Raw genomic sequence first — 21712 nt, forward strand, 5'->3', positions numbered from 1 at the left:
GCAAAGGCTAAAGTGACCCAAGTTTCACAGCAATGTGAGACACGGTAAAGTACAAACAAGCCCCTGAGAAAACGGCAACATATTAAAACCTAAGGACGAATGTCCAAACACCTTCTGTAACAGATCATTACTAAATAACTAAATCCCTAAACAGTTGTGAAAGATTTACCTCTATCCATCGCACTTGTTTTGCTTATTCAGAGCAGGTTTTTTCTGAGCTCGAACGCCTGATGGGCCAGGACATTCAGAGCCTTTTTTTTTTTTTGGCCCATTGATGACACTGGTCATTTCAGGAACATATGGAGAGGTTTTCAAAATGAGTCAGCTATTTTCAAAGGACTTTTTGCTGTTTATTTTCTTTCCTCTATCATTCACACGACTGAAACAAAACTACAACTATATTCCAACTCGCTTCTCAAAGAAACTGACATTTGTATCCACACACAATCATCCGTATTTTCCCCAAAACAAAAACACACACACACACTATTGCTTTGTACACAGTATGTGTTTTGCCACAAGAAATGAGTTCCATCAACAGAGTATTTTATATACATATGTAGGTGTCACTTTATACAGATCAAATGTTCTCACGTGTGTGTGGATGTGTTTGAACCTCCATTACGAACATAATAAACTTAAATATTATAAATGCTAAAAAAAAAAAAAAAAAGGTTTTTGAAGTTCAGCATCAAAACGCTTCAGTCAATAAGTCAACCGAGGACTTAATCGCTCCAGAGGACCGCCACACACCAAGCTGCAACACGCAGCACACCGGGGCAAGAGGGAGGTGGTGCGGTTGCCCCATTGTAAAAAAAACAAAACAAAACAAAAAAAACGTGACGTTTCTGCCCCACGACGCCAAAACGGTGGAATCAATTCAGCTCCATTGAAGGGGACTGAGATGACGAATTCAACGTGTGATGATCACGTGTAGCAGAGACGGCGGAGCCTCCTCCTCCAGGGTCGGGCGTCTATCCGAGCAGGGCCTTGAGGACCAGAACCACCGGACAAACCCAGGCCAGGGGTCCCAACCCGGGCGCCGCAGCCGCCACCGCCGCCGCCGCCCTCCTCAGCAGCCGCAGCTGGTACTCAACCAGGGTCCGCCTGAAGCCCAGCTCCTCCGACTCGCAGCGGTAGGTGCCCTCGTCGCGCGGGCCCGGGTCGTCGATCAGCAGGAGGCACTGCCGCTCCGTGGGGTCGCAGGCGGTCCGGTTGCCGTGGTGACGCCAGGCGTAGGCGGCGTGGTACGAGGAGACGGGGCAACGCAGGAAGTGCCCCGACCGGGACGGACCCGAGGCGTCTTCAGCTGGAGGCGCCCTGGCCACGGAAAACAGCACCACCCCTTGAAGACCAGACGAGGCTTTATTAATCCCCACCGGGGGGCAAGTTGAGGGTTTAAGAACATGTTCGGCGGCAGAGTGAGGGAAGATTTCGGACCTTTTACCTGCTCTCTAATTCGAGAAGGGAAAGTGTTTCGACATGTAGGGCAGTGAAAAGTATCGCCACTTTGAACAGACATCGTGGCTGCTTTAACCAAACAAAGAATGTTTTTGTAGTGAATAATAATTATAATAAATAACCTTCTTAGTTACGGATGTAGCCTCCTTATAAATAACCACTCAGGTAGAAAGTCACAAAGTACACACACAAGTACTTTGTCTCGGCACTTTAGCAACTTTGTCAAGGCTCCTAAGGCCAAACGGTGTTGGTTTAATTAAAAGGATTATCCATTCTTATTGCTGCTCAACAATTAATTTATTCCTGCCGCGGCGGAGGTTTCAGCACCGTGCTGCGGTGATGCCTCGGAAATGTTTTTTATTCTTTTGTGTTTTTTTTTTTAATAAGTATTATCTTAATTATCCCGTTCTGAACTCCACCCTTCCCTCCAGCGTCGGACCGCCCGACGGAGACTCACGGCGCAGGGGCGAGAGAATCGTTTTCTCGACGCAAGAGCCCAAAAAACCCCTCAGAGGAAATGTCAGTAAGCAGCCTCTTCCAATTTGCACGGATCATCATGATGTCTTGCCGCCGGCGCGACGCCAAATCCATGTCAATATCTCTGGGCCGTTGTCATGACAACCCCCCCCCCCCCCCCCGCGTTACCTTCTGTTTATTCACATCATTATTACACTGTTTTTCTATCGCTTTCTTGACTTGCACTCAGACCTGTACATTTGGCCTCAGGCCCCGGTCCCACCAGCGTTTGCGACCATAATATTTTGGCTCCCAGCTCAATTCACTTCTGCGTCATCGTCATGATCAGCGGAGTCGCTTCCGGTAGAACTTGGGGCGTGACGCCGGGGGGGTCCAACCGGCCCCCCCGGGGGAAAGCTTTCCCGCCGCAGAACGTAGTGATTTGCTGTCGGCTTGTCCTCCAAAGCCTCCCCCCGCCCACACACGCACCGGCGAACCTCGCCCGCCTGCGAGTCACAGTGAGTCATTTGGTGTCGGTGCCCCACCTACGGGATCGCTACGAAACAGAGGGGGCCATTTCGCGCCGTACCTCTCTTGGTGTCGTTCTGCTGCTCCGACCGGCACACGGAGTGGTTGCCTCTCGCCACATCCTGCCGCGTTTCACTGTGAAAGGAAGCGTTGAAATAAAGATAAAACAATAAAATCGAATAAAAAGAGAAACGGCCATGACTGACACTTTGACTCATACGCTGCTCATGTTCGGTTTGGCCACAGCCTGAGGGTGCCCATTTTTTTTAAATCCTCTGAGCGTGTTGCAGTGTTGCAATGCCGCAGCCACCACCACAACCACCACCTTTTGCACAACTTTCACAGCTTCAGGTGTTTCTGTAGCTCACATGAGGAGTCAGATCGGAACGGCAGTTACTTCCTCCTCCGTGTGTGATATGTGAGGTGGGGACATTCTGACATTTTGTCGGTTGGAAGGAGCCAAATGAGAATCTGGAATATACAGAGGGCCAAATTGAGTAATTCCAGCGTGTCGGGTTGTCACTTCTGCGTAATGCCATTCCAGCCTCTGCTCAAGGGCTCTTTTGTATGAAACTGTGGGCAGAGACGTTCACTCCACGTAAAATATTTGAATCAATCGAAACGTCCTCATTTCAGTTCCTTTTACATAAAGATCACACAGGATGTGATGTGCTTCCAGGGTCTGACGAGTGTGCGACGACTGGGGGAGTTTGAGTATCTCAAGACCCCCAGGAGGAGGAGGAGGAGGAAACGCAGCCATGACAACAGTGTCTTTATTCCTCTTTATTCTGACCAGGTGTTTTTTATTATCTTTAAATCGTTATGTAAAGTATATTTCACTATCAAATATTTCACTTTGAATAAACTTTGACTCGATGCATCTGACTGATGGTGCTGTTCTGTTTTTAGCCTCTTCCCCTTTTAGAGAAGTATGTGTAAAGCTCTCTGTGCACGCCTGTGTCTGCAATGTTCCGCTGCCATACCAAATAACCACAGAGTTGCTGGCTCCAAGCCGCGGGCTGCATGGAAACTAGGTTAGCCAGAAACAGAATGAGGGCAGAAATTGTATTAATCACTCATTATCTTTCCAAATTGAGTTTAGATGTTGGAGTATCGAGCAAAACACCGGGCTCAAATATATAATATTCGTTATTTATCATTATCGGATTAAGATGAATTCATTATCACCTACGAAAAAACCCCCAGATCATCAGACATCACATTACGTCACATAACGTTCCATCGACAAACTGAGCATGGGATCATGTCATACGTGGCATTCCATAATCAGGCCCCGATAGAGTAAAGCAGGTGGAGGCAGAGTAGAAGCAGGTGGAGGAGGAGGTGGAGGTGGAGAAATTGGGGGGGCGGGGGGGAGAAAAGGAAAGAAAAGGGAGGCGTCTCACGGTGTCGCTGGGGCGCAGTGGGTCCCGTTCCAGCCGCAGTAGGGGTCCCTGGCCAGCACGCAGTCCTGGCACCGGGCTCCGTAGTGGCCACAGCTCTGCAGGTCCACCTGCACCAGCTCCCGGCCGGAGCTCACATAGAGCCGCCGCTGCCCGCCGCCAAAACACGGAGGGTGGTAATGAATGAACAACACCGGATCATGGCAACATGGGTCCATTCTTCCCTCCCCTCCCCCCGAGAACACAGGCTGGTCCATGAGGACGGATCGGTTTATCGCGCTGGAATGTCAACCTACGAGCTCATGCATTTACACCGGCGCACGCGCAGTTAAAGCCCCGTGCGCACGTCGTTGCCCCGGGGCGAGGGGCGCGTCCGTCCTCGCCGTCCGCCCCGCCCGACCACCTTGGGCGTCAGCCTCCGCTGAAACCTCAGACCCCGACCGCGGGAGCAAAGAACGTCAGCGTGCCGGGTTATCTGGGAAATGTTCACGAGCCCGGGAGCAGTGTCTGGGAGGTGCGACTCACGGCGGAGGAGTGAAGCGTCATGCTGAGGATGTGGGTGCTGTGGTTGAAGGGGTGGTACTCTGCCATGAGGAAGGCCTGGCTGTCGTTCTGCAGAACCTTGTGAACCCTTCCGTTCTCTTCGGGGGCGGTGGGGGGGGGGGGGGGGGGGGGGAACAATGTCAAGGATTAAGTTAGATTTTTGATACTTCGGCGACTCCCCCACCCCCTGTCTGTGGTCAGCAGAAGGGCTGTGGTTCAGCCTGCCGCCTCTGATGTTCTCCACCTCACACTGGGTAGAACCACCAGACCGGGTCTGACTGAGCCTGAATTAGAAACCCGCCATGACTAACAAACAAGAAAAACAAAAAAACAGGTCAAACACTGGACAATTCTATATGGCATTACATCTTTCTATCGGGAAATTAAGCAATCAAATGATGTCATCATATTGGATTCCATAATAACAGAGTGAAGGAGTCGAAGCAGGCTGAGAGGAGGGAGGTAGAGCAGAGGTCGAGCGGCTTTTGATTAAAGATGGAAGAGGTTGAAGGCCACGTTCTACTTCTTTGGAAATTCGCCTCCGCCTGAAGCAGCGCACTCAGGTTTCCAAATGTCTCTGGTGAGTGTGATATCAAGTTCATCCTGCAGGGAATACACCAACAGACAGCCTCACACATTTAAGGATTTTCTTTTTTTTTTTTTTTCCTAAGCCCCCCTCACTGCTCGTTCCTTACGATTCTCTAAAGATCTTGAAACTTTCTCCCCGTCCGAGCTAAAGCCCCGGCGCAGGATGCTGCGTAGACTTGAGAAACAAGAAATTCATTACTCGGCGGCTTCGGGGAGTCCGACACCAGGTGGTAGATGTGTCAGCCACGCCGACACGTCGCCGCATTGTCCGTGGAGCTGCCACGCCCCGTCACTTTGCGACAGAACCTGCTGTAGGAGGAGTTTCTTCCATTTCTGTTCCCTAGAAATAAACTAGGTCTTCTGGCTGACCCGGCCCATCTGCCGCCATAGGAGACTGGTGTTCACAGCCCCCGTCTTCTGTGTCTCTGTGCCGGAGGGCCCCGAAACGCCACTTGGGCGGCGCGTGGTAGACCAAACCCCGCAGTACCCTAGGGGTAGGAGTAGCCCCATTTGAGAAACGCTGCTCTCACAAACTCTACTTGACCCGCTCTCCCTCTCTCCAGTGACGTCAGTGCTCTGCTGACCTCCCTTTCAGTGACATCATCACACAAGAATACCATGACATCACTCACCGAGGGACAGTAAGAGGACGACGCGGGGCTCGCCCCCTTTGACCCGCACCTCGTCCGCGCGGATGCGCGTGTAGTGGTGGGGACTGACCAGGACGGGTCCGCCGGCAGCGAGGGGCAGGACGCTGTCGCTCATCTCCGGGTGCTTGTCCATAACCTCCAGCACCTCTCGCGTAAGTAATGTGCTGTCGTCCATACACTGGGGGGGGGGGGGGGAGAAGAGACGGAGATTGAGCCAGGTCGCCAGTCAGCCAGGGGATAGCTGCTCGTGTGCCAAATTCGTCACTTTTTAAAATAACCAACGAGGGAAGAAAAACTAAAAAAAAACCTCATTGGTCACTGACTTGGATGTGCGTCTCCCGTGATATAGTGTGATATGTTATGCAAACTGCACAATTCAATCAACATCCACAAAAAGTGTCGCTTTGACGAACGGCACTCACTGTGCCAGGCCTTGGATTGGGGATCGTGCCATCATATCCCTTGAATGGGGAGGTGGAAAAGACGTTCTCAATATCCTGTATTGTGTAGACGCAGACGGCAGTCATGGCCCTGGAAGAGACAAAAGTAGTGGATGGTTGGACAGCGCTGCACCACAGGGGACCGCAGCCATAGCATCAGTGTAGTATTCGTTCATTTCCTGCGCTTAACCACATTCACACCTCAAGTCTGTCGAGTTTCAGCCCCTGGACTAGTTCGTACCGCACACATTCGACATTACACCCCTGAACACTTTCCTGGTAATCGCTCACATTTCTTCAGTTGTATTTTTCTTAATCTAATATTAAGTTTCCGTTCTGGGGTTTTGGAAACTCTGAACGGTGTGGCGAGAAAGCTCCTTTAAAATGATCTGAATGAAAATGATTTGAATGATTTTCTTCTGTTTTAGAGATGACTGGAGTGTGTCTTAAACATTAAAAACACTGTTCTAGATTTTACCAAGCACACTCGGTTTGATTATTCAAAAAAAAAAAAAAAAAAAAAAGGCAGGAAGCTAATTCATTTTAAAAGGCTAAAAAAGTGGTTTGTTAAAGCAATTTGGACTTAAAATCTTGAGTAATTATATCATATAAAAGTTTGAGGGAGAAAGGCTAATGCCCCTTAGTTATGATTTTAAACCACTAGAGGGAGCACTACCCAATCATAACCTGAGAAAAGCAAATAAAGTCAGCATCCCGCTCCAGTTCTTTCTTGAACAGTTATGGATAATGGGAGCCAGAATTTTAATAATAAATAATAAAAATAATAATCATCATCATCATCACACTCTCTCCCCCTCTCTGCTGGACAACAGAGTCCTACCATTCGTTTTTGAAGAGTGCGTAGACTTTGGTGTCCTGCCAGCGCTCTGCGTGGAGGGCAGCCACGTCCAGCAGCTCAGAGAAGCGCTGCCTGCTGCTGCGGTCTCCACAGAAGAGCCTGGCGTTGAACTGGGACGTCCATTGCATCTGGAACAAGTTTTTGGGTCCACCTTTGTCTTTCTAGAGCGAACACGTGACCACAGCCATTGCAAAAGGGAACTGTGGTTAGAGGCGGCCCTCAGCCATAGTCTTCTGCTAGACAGAAGAACAATTCATGTGCAGACAAATAAAAAACGTCCTTCCTTCCGTCCGACCCCGGGCGGCTAGTTTTCTTAATGTTTGTCCGTCTGGCAGAGAGTGAACGGCGCACGCCCGCCAACCTGCGGCCAGAGTGGAGCGTCCTTCCTCCGGCGCCCAAACTGACTGTCACTCACTTAAGTATTTATCCTTTTGGCCAGCGAGCCTTTCTGTTCTTTCCTTAATAAAAGTCAGACAAGTAAGACTCTGTCCCCACTCTCTTAATCCGTACCCGTGGGTGGAGACGCCCATATCCACCCGAACAATGAGTCCTCTTTTCAATGTTGGGCTGGATGCTTCCTGACTGAAGCCGGGGCCCCATTACGCGATGCTTTCCATCATGAAAACAATGAACAGTTTGAGATTGAATTCAGGAAAACTCGTGCCAAAACAGGTTGAATTCATTCACTGAAGTGTACTTTTTGCTAACACTTCAATTCATTTTAAAACACCCACCCACATTGAAATGACTTCACACTTTTCAAAAAAATAAAATAAAATTGACTGTCCTGAAACGCAAGTATGAGACAGAAGTAGTGATCATAGAGCGCTAATTCGTGAGTAAATTCGTAATGAACGGAGTAAATTGAGTTCTATCTACTAAGGTTGTAAGGGGCCTTATAAGTTATACAAGAGGAATCGATAAGGAAATGAATAAAGGAATGAATCAAAAATAAAAAAATAAAAAGAATGGAACCTCAGTCAGTGAAATCCTAATGATCGGCAGCTGTACGGACGACACGGCCTCTTCATCCTTACCGTGCAAACCTGGGCGACAAAGGGCAGCCACGTGTCACCGTCCAAGCTCAGCGCTGTGTTTCTCTCTTTGTAGAAGGCGTAGAGCTTGTCCTGCAAAGGCGCATCTGTCCTCCTGCTGTGGACTAAACCCAGATACTGCTGCTCTAATGGAACCGGAAGCAAAATAAATCAATTAATGACCTTTCACCCGATAAGATATATGGTCAAAAATTGCACAGGCGAGAAGAGGTCTTGAGTCGGTTTATTTTGAACCCCAAGGACACCGTTTTTCTTTCAGGCATAAATGCAGTCTGATGGGCTTTGCTAAACGAGTGCCAAAAACTCAGAATTTGTCGCGTCATCAGAGAAGGCTGTAATCTGCGTATTCAGCACAGGCAATGTTGACATGACCAACACGGGTGCGTGTCGGAAAATAACCCCGACGCTGAAGGAAGACCGAAGAAAGTCTCACGCAGCACAAAACAAAATGAACCGCAACAGGGAAGACCCGCATCACGGCCGGGCACAGTAGCTGGCCGACTCACAAACGGAGAGTTTCACCCATAAGACGTCGCTAAATGACGTGTACATTTCATGTTAAAGAGGTGGAGTAATGTCAAAATGTGTACCCTTGTCACGTGTGGCCGGTCTCATCAACATGTTCCCAAACCTGTAGATGCCAACATGCTTGTCAGTCCTGGACTGAGTTGTGAAGAGCTCGTCGGGGCCCAGCGACTCTGAAAGTCAGAAACTCATCATGAGACACAGACTAGAACTGGTCAGCCCTCTCAGATTCTCACTTCATTTTTATCGCTTGGAATAATAACAACAATAATAATAAAAACAACAACAACAACAACAACAATAATAAATATAGCTGCAAGCAGCGTTTCACAGGGTCCAGTGTAGTCATGTTAGGTACATATTACAGGTTTCCATGGTTCCGTAAATCAACACAAAAGAAAGGGACGGTTCCTCTAAAGGTCCAGAGAACTTCCTGTGGTGCGAGAACGCCTTCAGTGAGCCATTATATTTTCCGGGGCTTTGTGAAACGCAGCACGAGATGCAGTTTTCCATGTTTCCATTAAACGCAGCATCGGCTGGCTTTGCAGCCCAGGGGGGCGCAAGTCGCTGGACGCGAATGAGTTCCGAGAGACGAAGCTTGGACTTCCAACGCTGATGTCACCAAGTGCCCCGCTCCTCAAACTAATCAAGTTGCGCCAATGTTCTTCCACTTCAGGTAAATTTGCAACTGTTTTTCCACTAAGTTCTACACCAAATTTACATGGATATTGATCAAACACGTCGGAAACGTCCCAGTTCTGACGAGACCTCAACCATCTCTGTGCGTACTGTGGTTACCTTGTTTCAGATACTTTTAGCGCAAAAAATGCAGAAATACAGAAATAAAAATCTGAGCAAAAACAATAGGGTTCAGGCACTCTAATATTATTAATAATTATAATAATAATGATGATGAGAATATTCGCAGAGACAACACTCGAAAATAATTACATAACAAACGTTGAGTTCGATGTTCAGTATATTTAAAAACAGAAGCTTACCCATGAGGACAGAGGGCTCTCCTTCCTGCAGTCTGTATGTTATTGTGTTCAAGTGTTCCGAACGAGTGCACGGAGACTGCTGCGCTGATATGTTCTGTAACGTAACACACGTTATTACCACCGATCAACAAATGGTCAAAATTCAAGATTCAAGAGGTTTATTCGTCACATACATATACATACGTTCATACATATACGCAGTGAAATGTCTTTGCAACGCACCCGAAGATTATGCACAATAGTTAGTAAACCGAACATAATAGCTAACCTAATTACTACCTCGCTAACTAACTGAAACTAACTGATTTCTAAAACGTAATGCAGTTAGTGAATAGAATAATATAAATAAAGTGAATTAAAAATGAATGAACAGTTCAAATGTTTTCCTAAACCCAAACTGGCTGTCTCACAGTTTTTGTTACAAAACAAATGTCCATTTTGCACGACGACCTTGTGTGCTCCCAATCGGGAACACTTCGCACTCAGCGGTTAGGTTCGTTCTTCTACATCTGGTGCCGACATGAATGACGCACATTTGCAGCAACACAGGCACCCATCAGGGGCGGTGCATAGGGTGACATCACGCACGCAAAGCACTCGGCAACGCCGACGGGACGATATATTCGGACTAAGACGGTGGCCGGCGTATATCGCAACACAGATTCTTGAATGAGCCGAGACAAGCACGGACACTGAGCGAGCATCCCACGCTGAATATTACTAATACACCGGCGGACTGCGGAGTCTCGTACCATGTTGCAGCACGTGGTTCCTGCAGCGCTGGTTCTACACAGGAGCAGCTGATCAGCCTTGCTCCTCTTATGGAGAACAGTGATATTGAAACAGGGCTAAAGGAAAAGAGTCATGAGTCAACAAAAGCGGCAAAACAATAAAGGATATGTTTTGTTTTTGTGATTTTTTTTGTTAGTTTTTGTTTTGTTTATTTAGGTGGATCACATCGCTCCTTCCACTTCCTCAACCATAATGGGAACTTTTGACTTTGACCGAAAAACAAATGCTCCGTGTTGGGTAATGAGGCCTGGGTTGAGAAATACGTATACACTCACCTCTGGAGCAGCATCACCACAAGGCTTATCGGATAAAACAGTCTGTAAATGAAAACAACAAAAGCTCCATCACTGTTAAAGTATATCCTGTTGCAGTATGTGGGCAAGGATATAGGAAGAGGGGGGTTCAACCATGCAGCTAAGTCACAATACATTCTTCAAATGTGTTGCAGATTTTCATTCATTGATTAATGCAATCGCACCCTAAATAGAGGAAACAGCGGCCCGCGGGCCAAAGCAGGCCCGTCTGCCCAGTATCGTTTGGGCCCCCCCAAATAAATGTGAAAATTTTCATTTGAACATTTTTTTTTTTTGAACAAAAACATAATATTAAAATATATATTTGGATGGTAATTAGGCAGAGGGGAGCCCTTGGACTGAGTGCTCGCTGAAGCGGCGTGGTCCGTGCAAGGGGCGCTGTAACCTAGGTGCACGTTATATTTGGAACATAGACTGTTGTCGAAACGTGTGGTTCAAATTTGTCCGGCAAAATAAATGATTTTCGGACGCCGGAGCTGAGATTTACGACAGTCGTGTAAAAGTGCAATTGCACTCAGAAACTGCGCGGGCGCCAAATCCCAAATCCAAAAAGCCCCACTCAGAAACAAGAAGGGACACACTCAGCGGGTTACCTTGGGGTGAACTTGAAGGCTCTGGAAGTCAACAGCGTAGAGTTTGGGTCCGGCCGCTATGACGATGTCGTACTGTTCTCCTCCGAGCTGGAGGTTGACGTGTTTGTGCTTTTCAGGTAGATGCACCTTCCTGAACGCTATATCTGAAAGAGAAATAGAAAATGCATGATCCCCCGTGGTCAGTGCCCACCCGTTTCAGAGGCGGAAATTCCATGGGATTGTCTTGTGTTTCGTGGATTACCCCAAAAGTCCCAGAGTTTCATCTGAAACTGCAACATTTCGTTTTCTTTCTTTTTTATTAAGCTATGCCGGCGTGTGTTCTTGGCCGAGTGAAATGGACCCCACCATGGAAATGGAAACAGCATACAGAGCAACCCATAGATAACAAAAAAATTGTGAATGGCTGTTTATTATAAAGTGCCAGCTAAATATACATGGGGAAAATATGTATAAAATATGGATATATATATATATATATATATATATTTTTTTTTTTTACAAAAAATAGTCTCATGGATTACCACTTTAACTTTGCCATATTCTTCAGCCTACTTGGCAAAATAAAAAACATTTTCAAGATCCGTGGTGAAAAACCCTGTCAGAATCATCAGGGTTTGGAACCCGTTGAAACTTGATGTAAAAAATGATCAATATATACATTATATGACCTATTTTATGTACAATTCCTTGTTTAACGTTTAAATTACGACTCAAACTGCTCAGCCACTGACTTCGGCTTATCGTCCCAATAATTAATTAACCTAATAATGTATTCCTATCATTATTATTATTATTATTATTATTATTATTATTATTATTATTATTATCTGTATTATCACTTAATTGATAACATGGATCCTAACGAACGCTTGCAAACTTCCACGTCTGTTGGAAAGGGCAGCGGCGCTTACCTCCTTCCGTGAATCTCATCCGGGGAGTATGACATCTCGCCGCGGACAGTTTGACGAGGTGTACGATCAAAATGACGACGACGAACTTCACCGTTCGGCTCATGCTGCCGCTGCTGCGTCCGCACCGGCTGTTTGCGATCGAGCGGAGGATCGCGAAGGATCCGGCTGCGACTCCTCCACGCCCACAACGCTTGGGCAAGGGGGGGACGGCACCCTACCCATCCATAACTCTAACGGCCTATAATTAAACATAACTACCTATAAAATGATACCTAAACGCAACCACCTCTAACATTATACAGAAAAAACAAAGATCAAACTGACGAACAACATCCTACAACCGCCTCCAACGACTGAACGTCTCACTCATATCGGTCGCTTAAAAAAAAAAGAATTAATGTTGATTTCCAGAATAAACAAACTTTTTGTTAAAAACAGACGACACTTCATCTTCACCGACAATGGAATGGGAATGCCGTTCCCACCGATATCAACCTTTTTTCTTTGACCCGCTGCTCCCAAAGAGCAGCTCCTCCAGCGTAAGATTCTGCACAGGGCTCGTGTCGCGGAAACACGAGACATTCAAAATGGCTTTTGAAGGCGTTCGCCCTCACGACACCGGACACGACTGCTTCCATGCCCTCTGGCTCTGCCCACCCGTCCCAGCGTTCCGGACCGACATCAGCAACCAGCGGTCAGCCCCTCTTGGGTGGCAGCATTCCGCATGTCTCCTCGGTGACCTCTCCTCCGTCCAAGGGCCCGGAGGAGAGGCTCCGTCCCCCCAAACACCACCCACCCATGTTGATCGCCACAACGGTTGCCGAGAGAACGATATAAGCTCGTTAGAAAAAGAGAGATCCTCTCACTTGGATCCCGGTGGTTACAGTAATTAACTGGACACATCTCAATGGAAAAAACGATTGGCAATATCCAAAAACAATGTTTATTTATCTAATGAAATATGTGCTGCTTCTATCACTGACATAACTCCATCATTTAACACTTGAGTCTTCCTACGTCGGGGCAACGTCGTGGTGTTTTGGGGCGTGTGGGGGTCCTCGTGGTCTGCCGGGGCTCAGCGGTCGGGTGGGTGCCCGGGCCACGCTGGGGATGTCCGTGGCCCTGTGCTCCTGGGGGGGGGGGCCCCTAACACCCCCTGGTGGCCCGCTCCTTCTCCTGAATTGAGCTGGCCTGTCTACCCCGGGGGTGGGGGGAGGGGGGGGGGGGGTACCTGCAGTTGGCGTCCGTGTGTTGTTTCGGGGGCGTAGTTGCGGGTTTGGGGCCCCGGTTGGGGGCGGGGGAGTGCAGGTCACAGGTTCTGGTCGTCGGCCCCCGTAGTCAGTGGGTCGGCGTGCTGCCGGGGTCGCCTGCTCCGTGGGCGGGGTGGATGGGCTTCTGCGTCGCATGGGGAGGGGGCTGGCCCGTCGTGCCGGGGCTGGCCAGGCGTTCCGTCTGGTCCTGTCAACCGTGACCGTCCTGGACCTGGCTGGGTGCGCTCGTCACGGGGCTCCACATGTGCCCTCCTTCGGTGGGGGGCAGTCTCCTGTCGTCACACCGGGCCGCCGGGGTACCTGTCCTCTGATGCTCGTCGCTGAAGGGCCGGGGCTGTGGGTGGGGTTGCCGTCTGCCGCCCTCTCAAGATTCAAGATTCAAGATTCAAGATTTTTATTTTTCACATACATATACATACTTCCATACATATATGCAGTGAAATGTAATGCAACGCACCCGGTGATAGCACACAATATGTCCTAGGAAAAAATAAAAAATAAAATAAAATAAAAAGTAGAAAATTCCTTTCTAATAGACCGACTAACTGACTCCTAAAACGTAATACAGTAAGTTGAATACTTATAGAATAAGATAAAAAATATATAGAATAAAATACAATAAAAATAAATTGAAATAAAATGGAATAGGTTGAAGGAATATGCCTATGTATATACAGATATGTGCATTTAAAGTGGCATGTGAATTAAAGTGGCATGTGAATGTGAATAGAGGGAGGTAGTGTTTGCGATAATACAGCACAGTATACAACAGTACGGCGCAGCAATACGGCATCACGAACAACCCTGAACAGTGATACAGTATGCGGTACAGTATGCTACATACAGTACAGTAGGTAGTGGAGCCTAGTGCATGGCTCAGTTAGGACCCCTGGTGAGGTCAGCGTTGACAGTTCTGATGGCTTGAGGGAAGAAACTCCGTCTCAGTCTCTCTGTTCTCGCTGCGTGACTGCGGAGGCGCTTGCCTGACCGCAGCAGCTGAAACAGTCCGTTGTTGGGGTGATGAGGATCCTTCATGATCCTACGGGCTCTGCTACTACACCTCCTGGTGTATAACTCCTGCAAGGGGGGGAGGGTAGTTCCAGTGGTACGTTCAGCTGAACGCACCACCCTCTGCAGGGCCCGCCTGTCCTGGGCAGTACAGTTCCCAAACCAGGCAGTGATGTTGCCTGTCAGGATGCTCTCCACTGCTCCAGAGTAGAAGGACTTGAGGATCCTCACCGAGACCCGGAATTTCCTCAGCTGCCTGAGGTGGTAGAGACGCTGCCTCGCCTTTCTCACCAGAGTGTCTGTGTGAACAGTCCATGTTAAGTCCTCTGTGATGTGGACTCCCAGATATCTGAAGCTGCTCACCCTATCGACAGAAGTCCCATTAATCCACAAGGGCGCATGCGTCCTCGATTGTGATCCACGCCTAAAGTCCACAATCAGCTCCTTGGTTTTGCTGACGTTCAGGTGGAGGCTGTTGTCCTGGCACCAGAGTGACAGGTCAGCCACCTCCTCGCGGTAGGCCTTCTCATCGCAGTCGGTGATCAGGCCCACGACCACGGTGTCGTCAGCAAACTTGATGATGGTGTTGGAGCTGGACCTGGCCACACAGTCATGTGTGTACAGGGAGTACAGTAGGGGGCTGAGGACGCAGCCCTGGGGGGATCCTGTATTCAGGGTGAGGGAGCTTGACATGTACTTCCCCACCTTGACCACCTGGGGGCGGCCTGTGAGGAAGTCCAGGATCCAGGCGCACAGCGGACCATTCAATCCTAGCTCCATCAGCTTGACAGCCAGTCTGGTGGGGACTATGGTGTTGAAAGCTGAACTATAATCAATGAACAGCATTCTCACATAGGCCCCCTTCTGGCCATCCAGGTGCGTGAGCGTGGTGTGCAGTACCTGAGAGACCGCGTCATCCGTGGATCTGTTCTGCCGGTACGCGAACTGCAACGGGTCCAAGGTGCGGGGGAGGGAGGCGCAGATGTAATCCTTAATCAGCCTCTCGAAACACTTCATGACCACCGAGGTGAGGGCCACCGGACGGTAGTCATTCAGGCAGGTTGGAGAGGCGATCTTCGGGACAGGAACGACGGTGGACCTCTTGAAGCAGGACGCACTGATTCAGCCAGGGAGATGTTGAATATTGTGGTGAACACCGGAGCTAGCTGGTTAGCACAGGTCTTCAGTACTCGCCCAGATATGCCATCTGGGCCCGTAGCTTTCCTGGTGTTCACCCGCATCAAAGCCCTCCTGACCTCGTGCACGGACACTGAGAGTGCGCGCTCGTCCCCAGCGGTGTAACTCCAATTAGCCGGCGAGCTAGCGGTGCTGCTGCCAGACTCAAACCGCGCATAAAAGGAGTTCAGTTGGTTGGCCAGGGAGGCGTCCACACTCGTGGCTGGGGAGGAGCTGCTCTTGTTCTCTGTTCTGTTCTGTCCTCTGTTCTGTGGTCTGCGTGCTCGGCGGCTGGGGGCTGACCAGGGGCCCGATGGAGGCGCGGAGCTACCCGGCATGGCGGAGGCGCATGGCGGGCCACTCTGCGCCCGTGGCTGATCGTTTTAGGTTGGGTGCCACCAGGTACGGGAGGTGGACGTGGTAGGGCGCGATTTTTATTATAAATCGATAATCTGATCTGGTCGCACTTCGCCCATCTCTCCAAGTGCCAAAACACATACTCAGCACATACACCACACAATAGGCCTAGGGCTTGCGGAATGGGTGGGGTGCAAGCTATGTGGGTGGGAATGCGGTGGGCAGCTGCCATCTTGCCTGTCACGCACCCCAGGGTGCTTCTCGTCCGTCCCGAAATTTTAATCCCACTCGTATTAGCTTCGAACACATACACTCGCACACCAAACAACATCCAGGTGCCCCGCGCTGAGCACACTCTGCTACGTGAATGGGCACTCGGCGCTCACGCCGGGTAGGGCGTGTGGTCGGCTGTTCAGTTCGTCAGCAGTTCGGGCGGGGTGTGGCTCTGTTGGCGCGGGACCTGGATCCGGGCCTGCGGTCCGTGCCTGGCGCCCGCGGCCCGGGTCCTGCGCCTGCGGCTGCGTCCTGTGCCTGGGCTTGGGTGTGGCTTGTATCTGTGCGCCCCTGGGGGTGCGGGGTGCTCCCCGGCACTGGATTATGCTCCTCGGGGCCGGGCGTGGGGGTTGCTCCACGGCCCTCTGGCTTCTCTGGGGGCCCGGAGGTCTTCTGTGGCAGCAGAGCCGGGTGCTCGGGGGCTTTCCTGCAGCCGTAGGGTGTGTACAAGGCTGCGGAGTTCCGGGGGGGGGGGCTTCAGGGCCCTTTCCGCTGCTTGGAGGTGCCGTGACATAATACCCACCTTCTACACCAGTACCAATGGGGATAAGCCATGTACACTCACTGGTGGACACCTTACACACACACATACAGGCGGTCCCATCACACACACACACACACACACACACACACACACACACCTGCTTGGAGTGCACCCCAGCACCCCCCTGGTTGCATCCCTCTCCTTTCCTCCCTCATTTACTGCCATAACCATGACGGGAAGAGGCCACGTGACCAGTTGTAGTTCCAGTTTTCCTGGACCTAATTCACAGTTTTTCAATACATGTCATCGTCCAATGTTCATGTTTTTGTGTAAATGTTGTTGGTCTCTAATTTTTTTTTTTTGTCTCACCCGTGGTGATTCTCTCCCTCTTGGAGTAGTGATCAGTTGTTAATAGACCCAAACATGATAAATAGCTCTCCAAAGAGGGGGGTTGGTGGTGGCTCTCTATAACCAGAAACTGTGTTCCTGTCATCCTACAGGTCACCCACAGGACAGAGTTATTGCAACAGCTCTTGATCATTTAAGAATTAACATAGATTGCATTGCAGGTTGAGAACTTGAACTCCACAAATAGACTAGTCATCTTCCCCTTCCTGTCCTTAGCAGATCAGCTTCTTGACACATTTCAGAAGTCCTATTCACTGGGCCAGAAGGCAGCATTAAAACATTTATATATTTGCTCACACAATTTGTGAAAAACAACAGTCCAATAAATAAATTATATTAGCAATTGATCTTAAACGGGGGGAAATGGCCACTTTTCTTCATTTTATTTTATTTTTTTCTCCTTGCTCACTGCATGTTCATTAAAAACGTGATCCACAATGACTTCAGTTGAATTTCTCTGGATAAAAGTACAGACTAGAAAACACTTCTCTGTGGGACAGTGGCATGGCTTTCTGCAACAGGGTTGCAACACAGCCGGTGGGGATCAGCATTAAGAAAGCCATGTTGTCGGTTTTGGATCCTATCATGCTCACGGGGAAATTGCAAAACATCATTATTAATGGAATCGTTCCAGAAGTATCAGGGTTAGTATCATTTGACACTCGGGTCACACCCCGATCACAATGCTCCGCAAGCATCACATGTGCAGAAGGGACAAACATGACCCACTTCTCTTTGCTTCAAGATTCAAAAGGTTTATTTGTCTTTTCTTTTTTCTTAACCAAACATAACAGCGAACCTAATTCCTCCCTAGCTAAATAATTTAAAATTGACTTTGGGTTTGTGCCCGTTATCAACCTGTTATTCTGGTCTCCCAAAAAACACATCGCACTCAATAAAGTTGTCATTCAGAGGAAGGAGTGCTCAACTTTTATTTTATTTTATCTAAACTCTAACAAACGCTAGCAGTGCTGCTTGTTTCCAGAGAATCTTAAGCTGTGAGTGTGACACACTGGCTCCTGGTTGGCAGAGTCAGCGTAGACATGGGATCATCTATAATCAAGAGCAAACACCAATATTTTTTTTTTGTCCCTTCTGAAATGAAAAACAACACTTGAGGAGTCTTGTATGCCTTCATCTACTTAAGGAATATTGCCTCGAAAGGCAGTAGGCAGTATAATTACCAGTAGAGGGCAGTGTGGTCTCAATGTTCAGTCACATCACTTTATCGAGTTCAAGTTCAAGAGATTATTTGTCACATACATATACATACGGTCATACATATCTATATAATTACTACAATATTTTACAAAGTACAGCATAGTATAGCATATGGGCTGTCATTAAATCAATTCAAGTGAATTAATAATACTGTTGATATAAAATGTGTTATAAATAGTCTAAATAGACCGACAGAACACAAACTTGAACTTAATGTAAGATTTTTAGAATTGCAATTAAATTGATTTTTATTATAAATCGAATTGAAACGAAAGTGTATTCAATTAATAAAAAAACAACTATAATAATTAATAATTATTCATTTGAAATAAAAACAATTATTGTATCTTTTCTCAAAACACACTATACTGCCCTCTGGTGGTCAACAAAGGATTTACACAAGATTTAAAAAAAGAAACAGCGACCTGATTTGCCAGATTTTCATCGAAAATAGTATCAGATAATGTGAGGTCAACCAGTTTAACCCCTTTTAAATTAGTAAAAATAATAATAGACAACAAACACCGACACGAAAAAGCAAAAAGCCAAAAATAAATGCATCAATCAAAAAATCTAACTTGAGTGTGTTTGACAAAAGGAAGCAAGATCTGTCGAAATTGTGACAAACGTGAAAAATGGTGCAGTGACCTGCACCAGAGGATGTGGACTTGACCATTTCCTTGTGATGGACACTAGAAAACTCTGCAGAGACTGTGGGTGCAGAGTGCAATGCGGGTGAACTCCAGAGGGAGAGTAAAGGGCTCAGAACCTTGTTGAGCTGCAGACTAGGAAGCTGTGCGTGCGTGCGTGTGTGTGCGTGTGTGCAGTGTGCTGTATACTTGATTAGGTATGCATTTATACATAGGAACCTGCATGCATGCTTTTGTGTGTCCCTGTGCGTGCGTGCGTGCGTCTGTGTGTGTGATCATGCATATATCCATGGCGTGTGTGCAATGTGCAGCGTACTTGATTAGGTATGCATTTATACATAGGAAACTGCATATATGCTTTTGTGTGTGTGTGTGTGTGTGTGTGTGTGTGTGTGAGAGAGAGAGTGTGTATGTGTGTGTGTGTGTGTGTGTGTGTGTGTGTGTGTGCGTGTGCACTTCACGTTGGGCTGGCAGTTGGTCTCAGACTGCATTTCGACGTGGACTGCAGCCAGCGCTACGGTAAAAGCTGCAGCAGACCACATGATGCAGCCTCTGAGACCAGGAAGGAGACCGATGCTGGGGAGGGTCAGTGTTTTCACACCAGCCTGCAGGTGGCGCTCTGCTGTGGATTGTCGCACTTCAGATGGAAATGAAAAAAACAACAAACACCCTTAATCTTCCGACGCTGTCACTTTCTGGACACACAAGTACCAGTGCGAGGTTATCTTTCCATCGTTTTACTCGTGTTTCCATTTTTTGGGGTGACCTCTCACCTCCGCCTCGAGGGAGGAGTCCAGGAACCTCGCTCCACCAGTTACGGCTTCCCAGTCTGGCAGCGCCGCTTCCGTTTCATTGGGGTCCACACACACACACAACGCGATGTGTCGAGTTACTGACCGAGCGACATTCGTGTTAATCCCAAACGACGAGGCCAAATGTGACGTTGGCTCCAAATTTCCAAGGTTTTTACAGGAATCATCCAAAGTTATTAACGTCGCCCATTTCAGGCCGGGTGGCGCGCGGGGGAGTCCAGAGCACGGACTGTAATTGGGCGGAAAGCGACGCTGTGAAGGATGGCGCGGCGGAGGGTGGGGATCAGATGAGTGGTGGTGGTGGTGGTGGTGGTGGTGGGGAGGCACCCGGGGGTGAGGGTGACGCCTCCGGAGGAAACTTTCCGCCTCATCGCAGAAATACGGCCGATGGAGGCGGAATGAGCAATAGAGCAAAGGGGGGAGGGAGCCCGGGGAGGAAGGAGGAGGGGGGAGGGAGAGAGAGACAGAGAGGGAGAGAGAGGGAGAGATGAGGAAATGGAGTCGAAAAACGAGCGCTGACTCATTCTCAGAGGAACAACCCCCCCCACCCCCTAAACCGCCCCCCTACGTCAGGCCTCAGTATCCAGTGTCTTTACCCGACGGGCATCGTGCCCAATTCGATAAGTGCTGAGAGCGACGGAGTCATGAATCCACCTCAAGCTCAGAATGCGACCCCTTCCCGGCTCCTTGTGTTTTTCGTGCCATTTCACATGAACGCCTGTGGGCTAATGCAGCCTTCAGCTCCTGAGATCAACGCAAGACTCCTGGGTGATGGTAATTTGGGTACAATCAAAAACGGCATCCCATCCATGTGTACGTACAGTATAAGGCGCGGCTTGTAGAATCTACGGAACAGACTTGGCAGAGATATGCAACACAATATTCATAAGTACGTTTTAATTTTTGTACAATCCCGTGTAAATAAGAATCGTTATGTTGCCGTTGCCTTAGAATCAGATCTATATCCGCACAGGGCGCGGGTACGTTTAACGGAGGCCGCCATGTTGCACCGCCATGTCGACTACAGTAGCCCAGAACGGACAAACCAAACACTGGCTCCAGAGAGGGCTTTTTGCATTTTTTTGCGGCAACCGTCTCTTCCAGGGAGGCCGCCATCTTGCACCGCCATGGGGAGTTGTGTTTAGTTGGCGACGTTCTTCAACCTCACCACGAGATGCCACAAAGTTCTTCACACTGCACCTTTAAAGGCGCAATCAGCGGCATTGGACAATGAGCAATGGCACAGGAACTACACCAAATTGCACATTATAAACAATGAACACCACAAGGCCTGCACTATTTAAGTTTAAAACAACATATTCGATATCTACATAGTAATGGAGAACGGTGACGCTCAAGCCAGGAACGTGGTCTGCTGGACCAAATTAGAGCACATAAAAATACTGTATTTGTACCATAAATACAACAAATGCAGCTGCACCGGTTACACTGGTGATAGTTACGCCACTGAAATTGATCCCCCCCCGGGGGTAGAGATTTACTCTATTCACACACGCACGCATGCGTATCTTCAAGATAAGATAACAGCGTGTGTTCAATGTGTGGGTGCTGTAGGGTTGCCAGTTCTGTCAGCTGAGTTTTGCTGATGGTAATGCAGTTTATATCTGGCAACACAGTGACAGTGACGTCTTTGTGCGTCGGGTTCTGTATGTGTTTGCATATTTGATGAGCTCCGATGTGTATTGTAAATAATAAATCGTCAGTCAAAGTTCATTATAATGGGGTTTCTTTTTTTTGTTTTTTTTTTCACATAATAGGCCTATAATGGCAGCACACACGATGTAAAATTTAGAAGATTCCTGTGAAGACAAACGAGACCCTCGTATGTAACGGCATTAATGTTTAATGTAGACGGTAATGTATGAAATATAAACTATATTTGATTTGTCATTTTGTTTTATCGGGTAACATT

The 21712-nt window shown here is 48.3% G+C and overlaps 1 protein-coding gene across 1 annotated transcript in view; it reads right to left on the reverse strand.

The window, feature by feature from the left end:
• LOC307228341 (semaphorin-7A) overlaps positions 1-12222 on the reverse strand; it is a gene marked incomplete at its 5' end in the record, with an annotated part of 12548 nt that extends 326 nt beyond the window's left edge. The window contains 14 exons of the mRNA XM_079997979.1: positions 1-1345; positions 2507-2580; positions 3852-3997; positions 4374-4489; positions 5612-5807; positions 6052-6160; positions 6911-7089; positions 7966-8108; positions 8574-8681; positions 9510-9603; positions 10262-10357; positions 10577-10618; positions 11209-11351; positions 12120-12222. The exon at positions 1-1345 is cut by the window's left edge and continues 326 nt beyond it. Of these exons, the coding sequence (XP_079854105.1) occupies positions 975-1345; positions 2507-2580; positions 3852-3997; positions 4374-4489; positions 5612-5807; positions 6052-6160; positions 6911-7089; positions 7966-8108; positions 8574-8681; positions 9510-9603; positions 10262-10357; positions 10577-10618; positions 11209-11351; positions 12120-12222 (1920 nt within the window). The 3' untranslated portion in view covers positions 1-974. The remainder of the gene's footprint in view (positions 1346-2506; positions 2581-3851; positions 3998-4373; positions 4490-5611; positions 5808-6051; positions 6161-6910; positions 7090-7965; positions 8109-8573; positions 8682-9509; positions 9604-10261; positions 10358-10576; positions 10619-11208; positions 11352-12119) is intronic.
• Between the last annotated feature and the right edge of the window lie 9490 nt (positions 12223-21712).

The sequence above is a fragment of the Zeus faber genome (assembly GCF_960531495.2).
Source record: "Zeus faber genome assembly, chromosome: 3".
Classification (NCBI taxonomy): domain Eukaryota; kingdom Metazoa; phylum Chordata; class Actinopteri; order Zeiformes; family Zeidae; genus Zeus; species Zeus faber.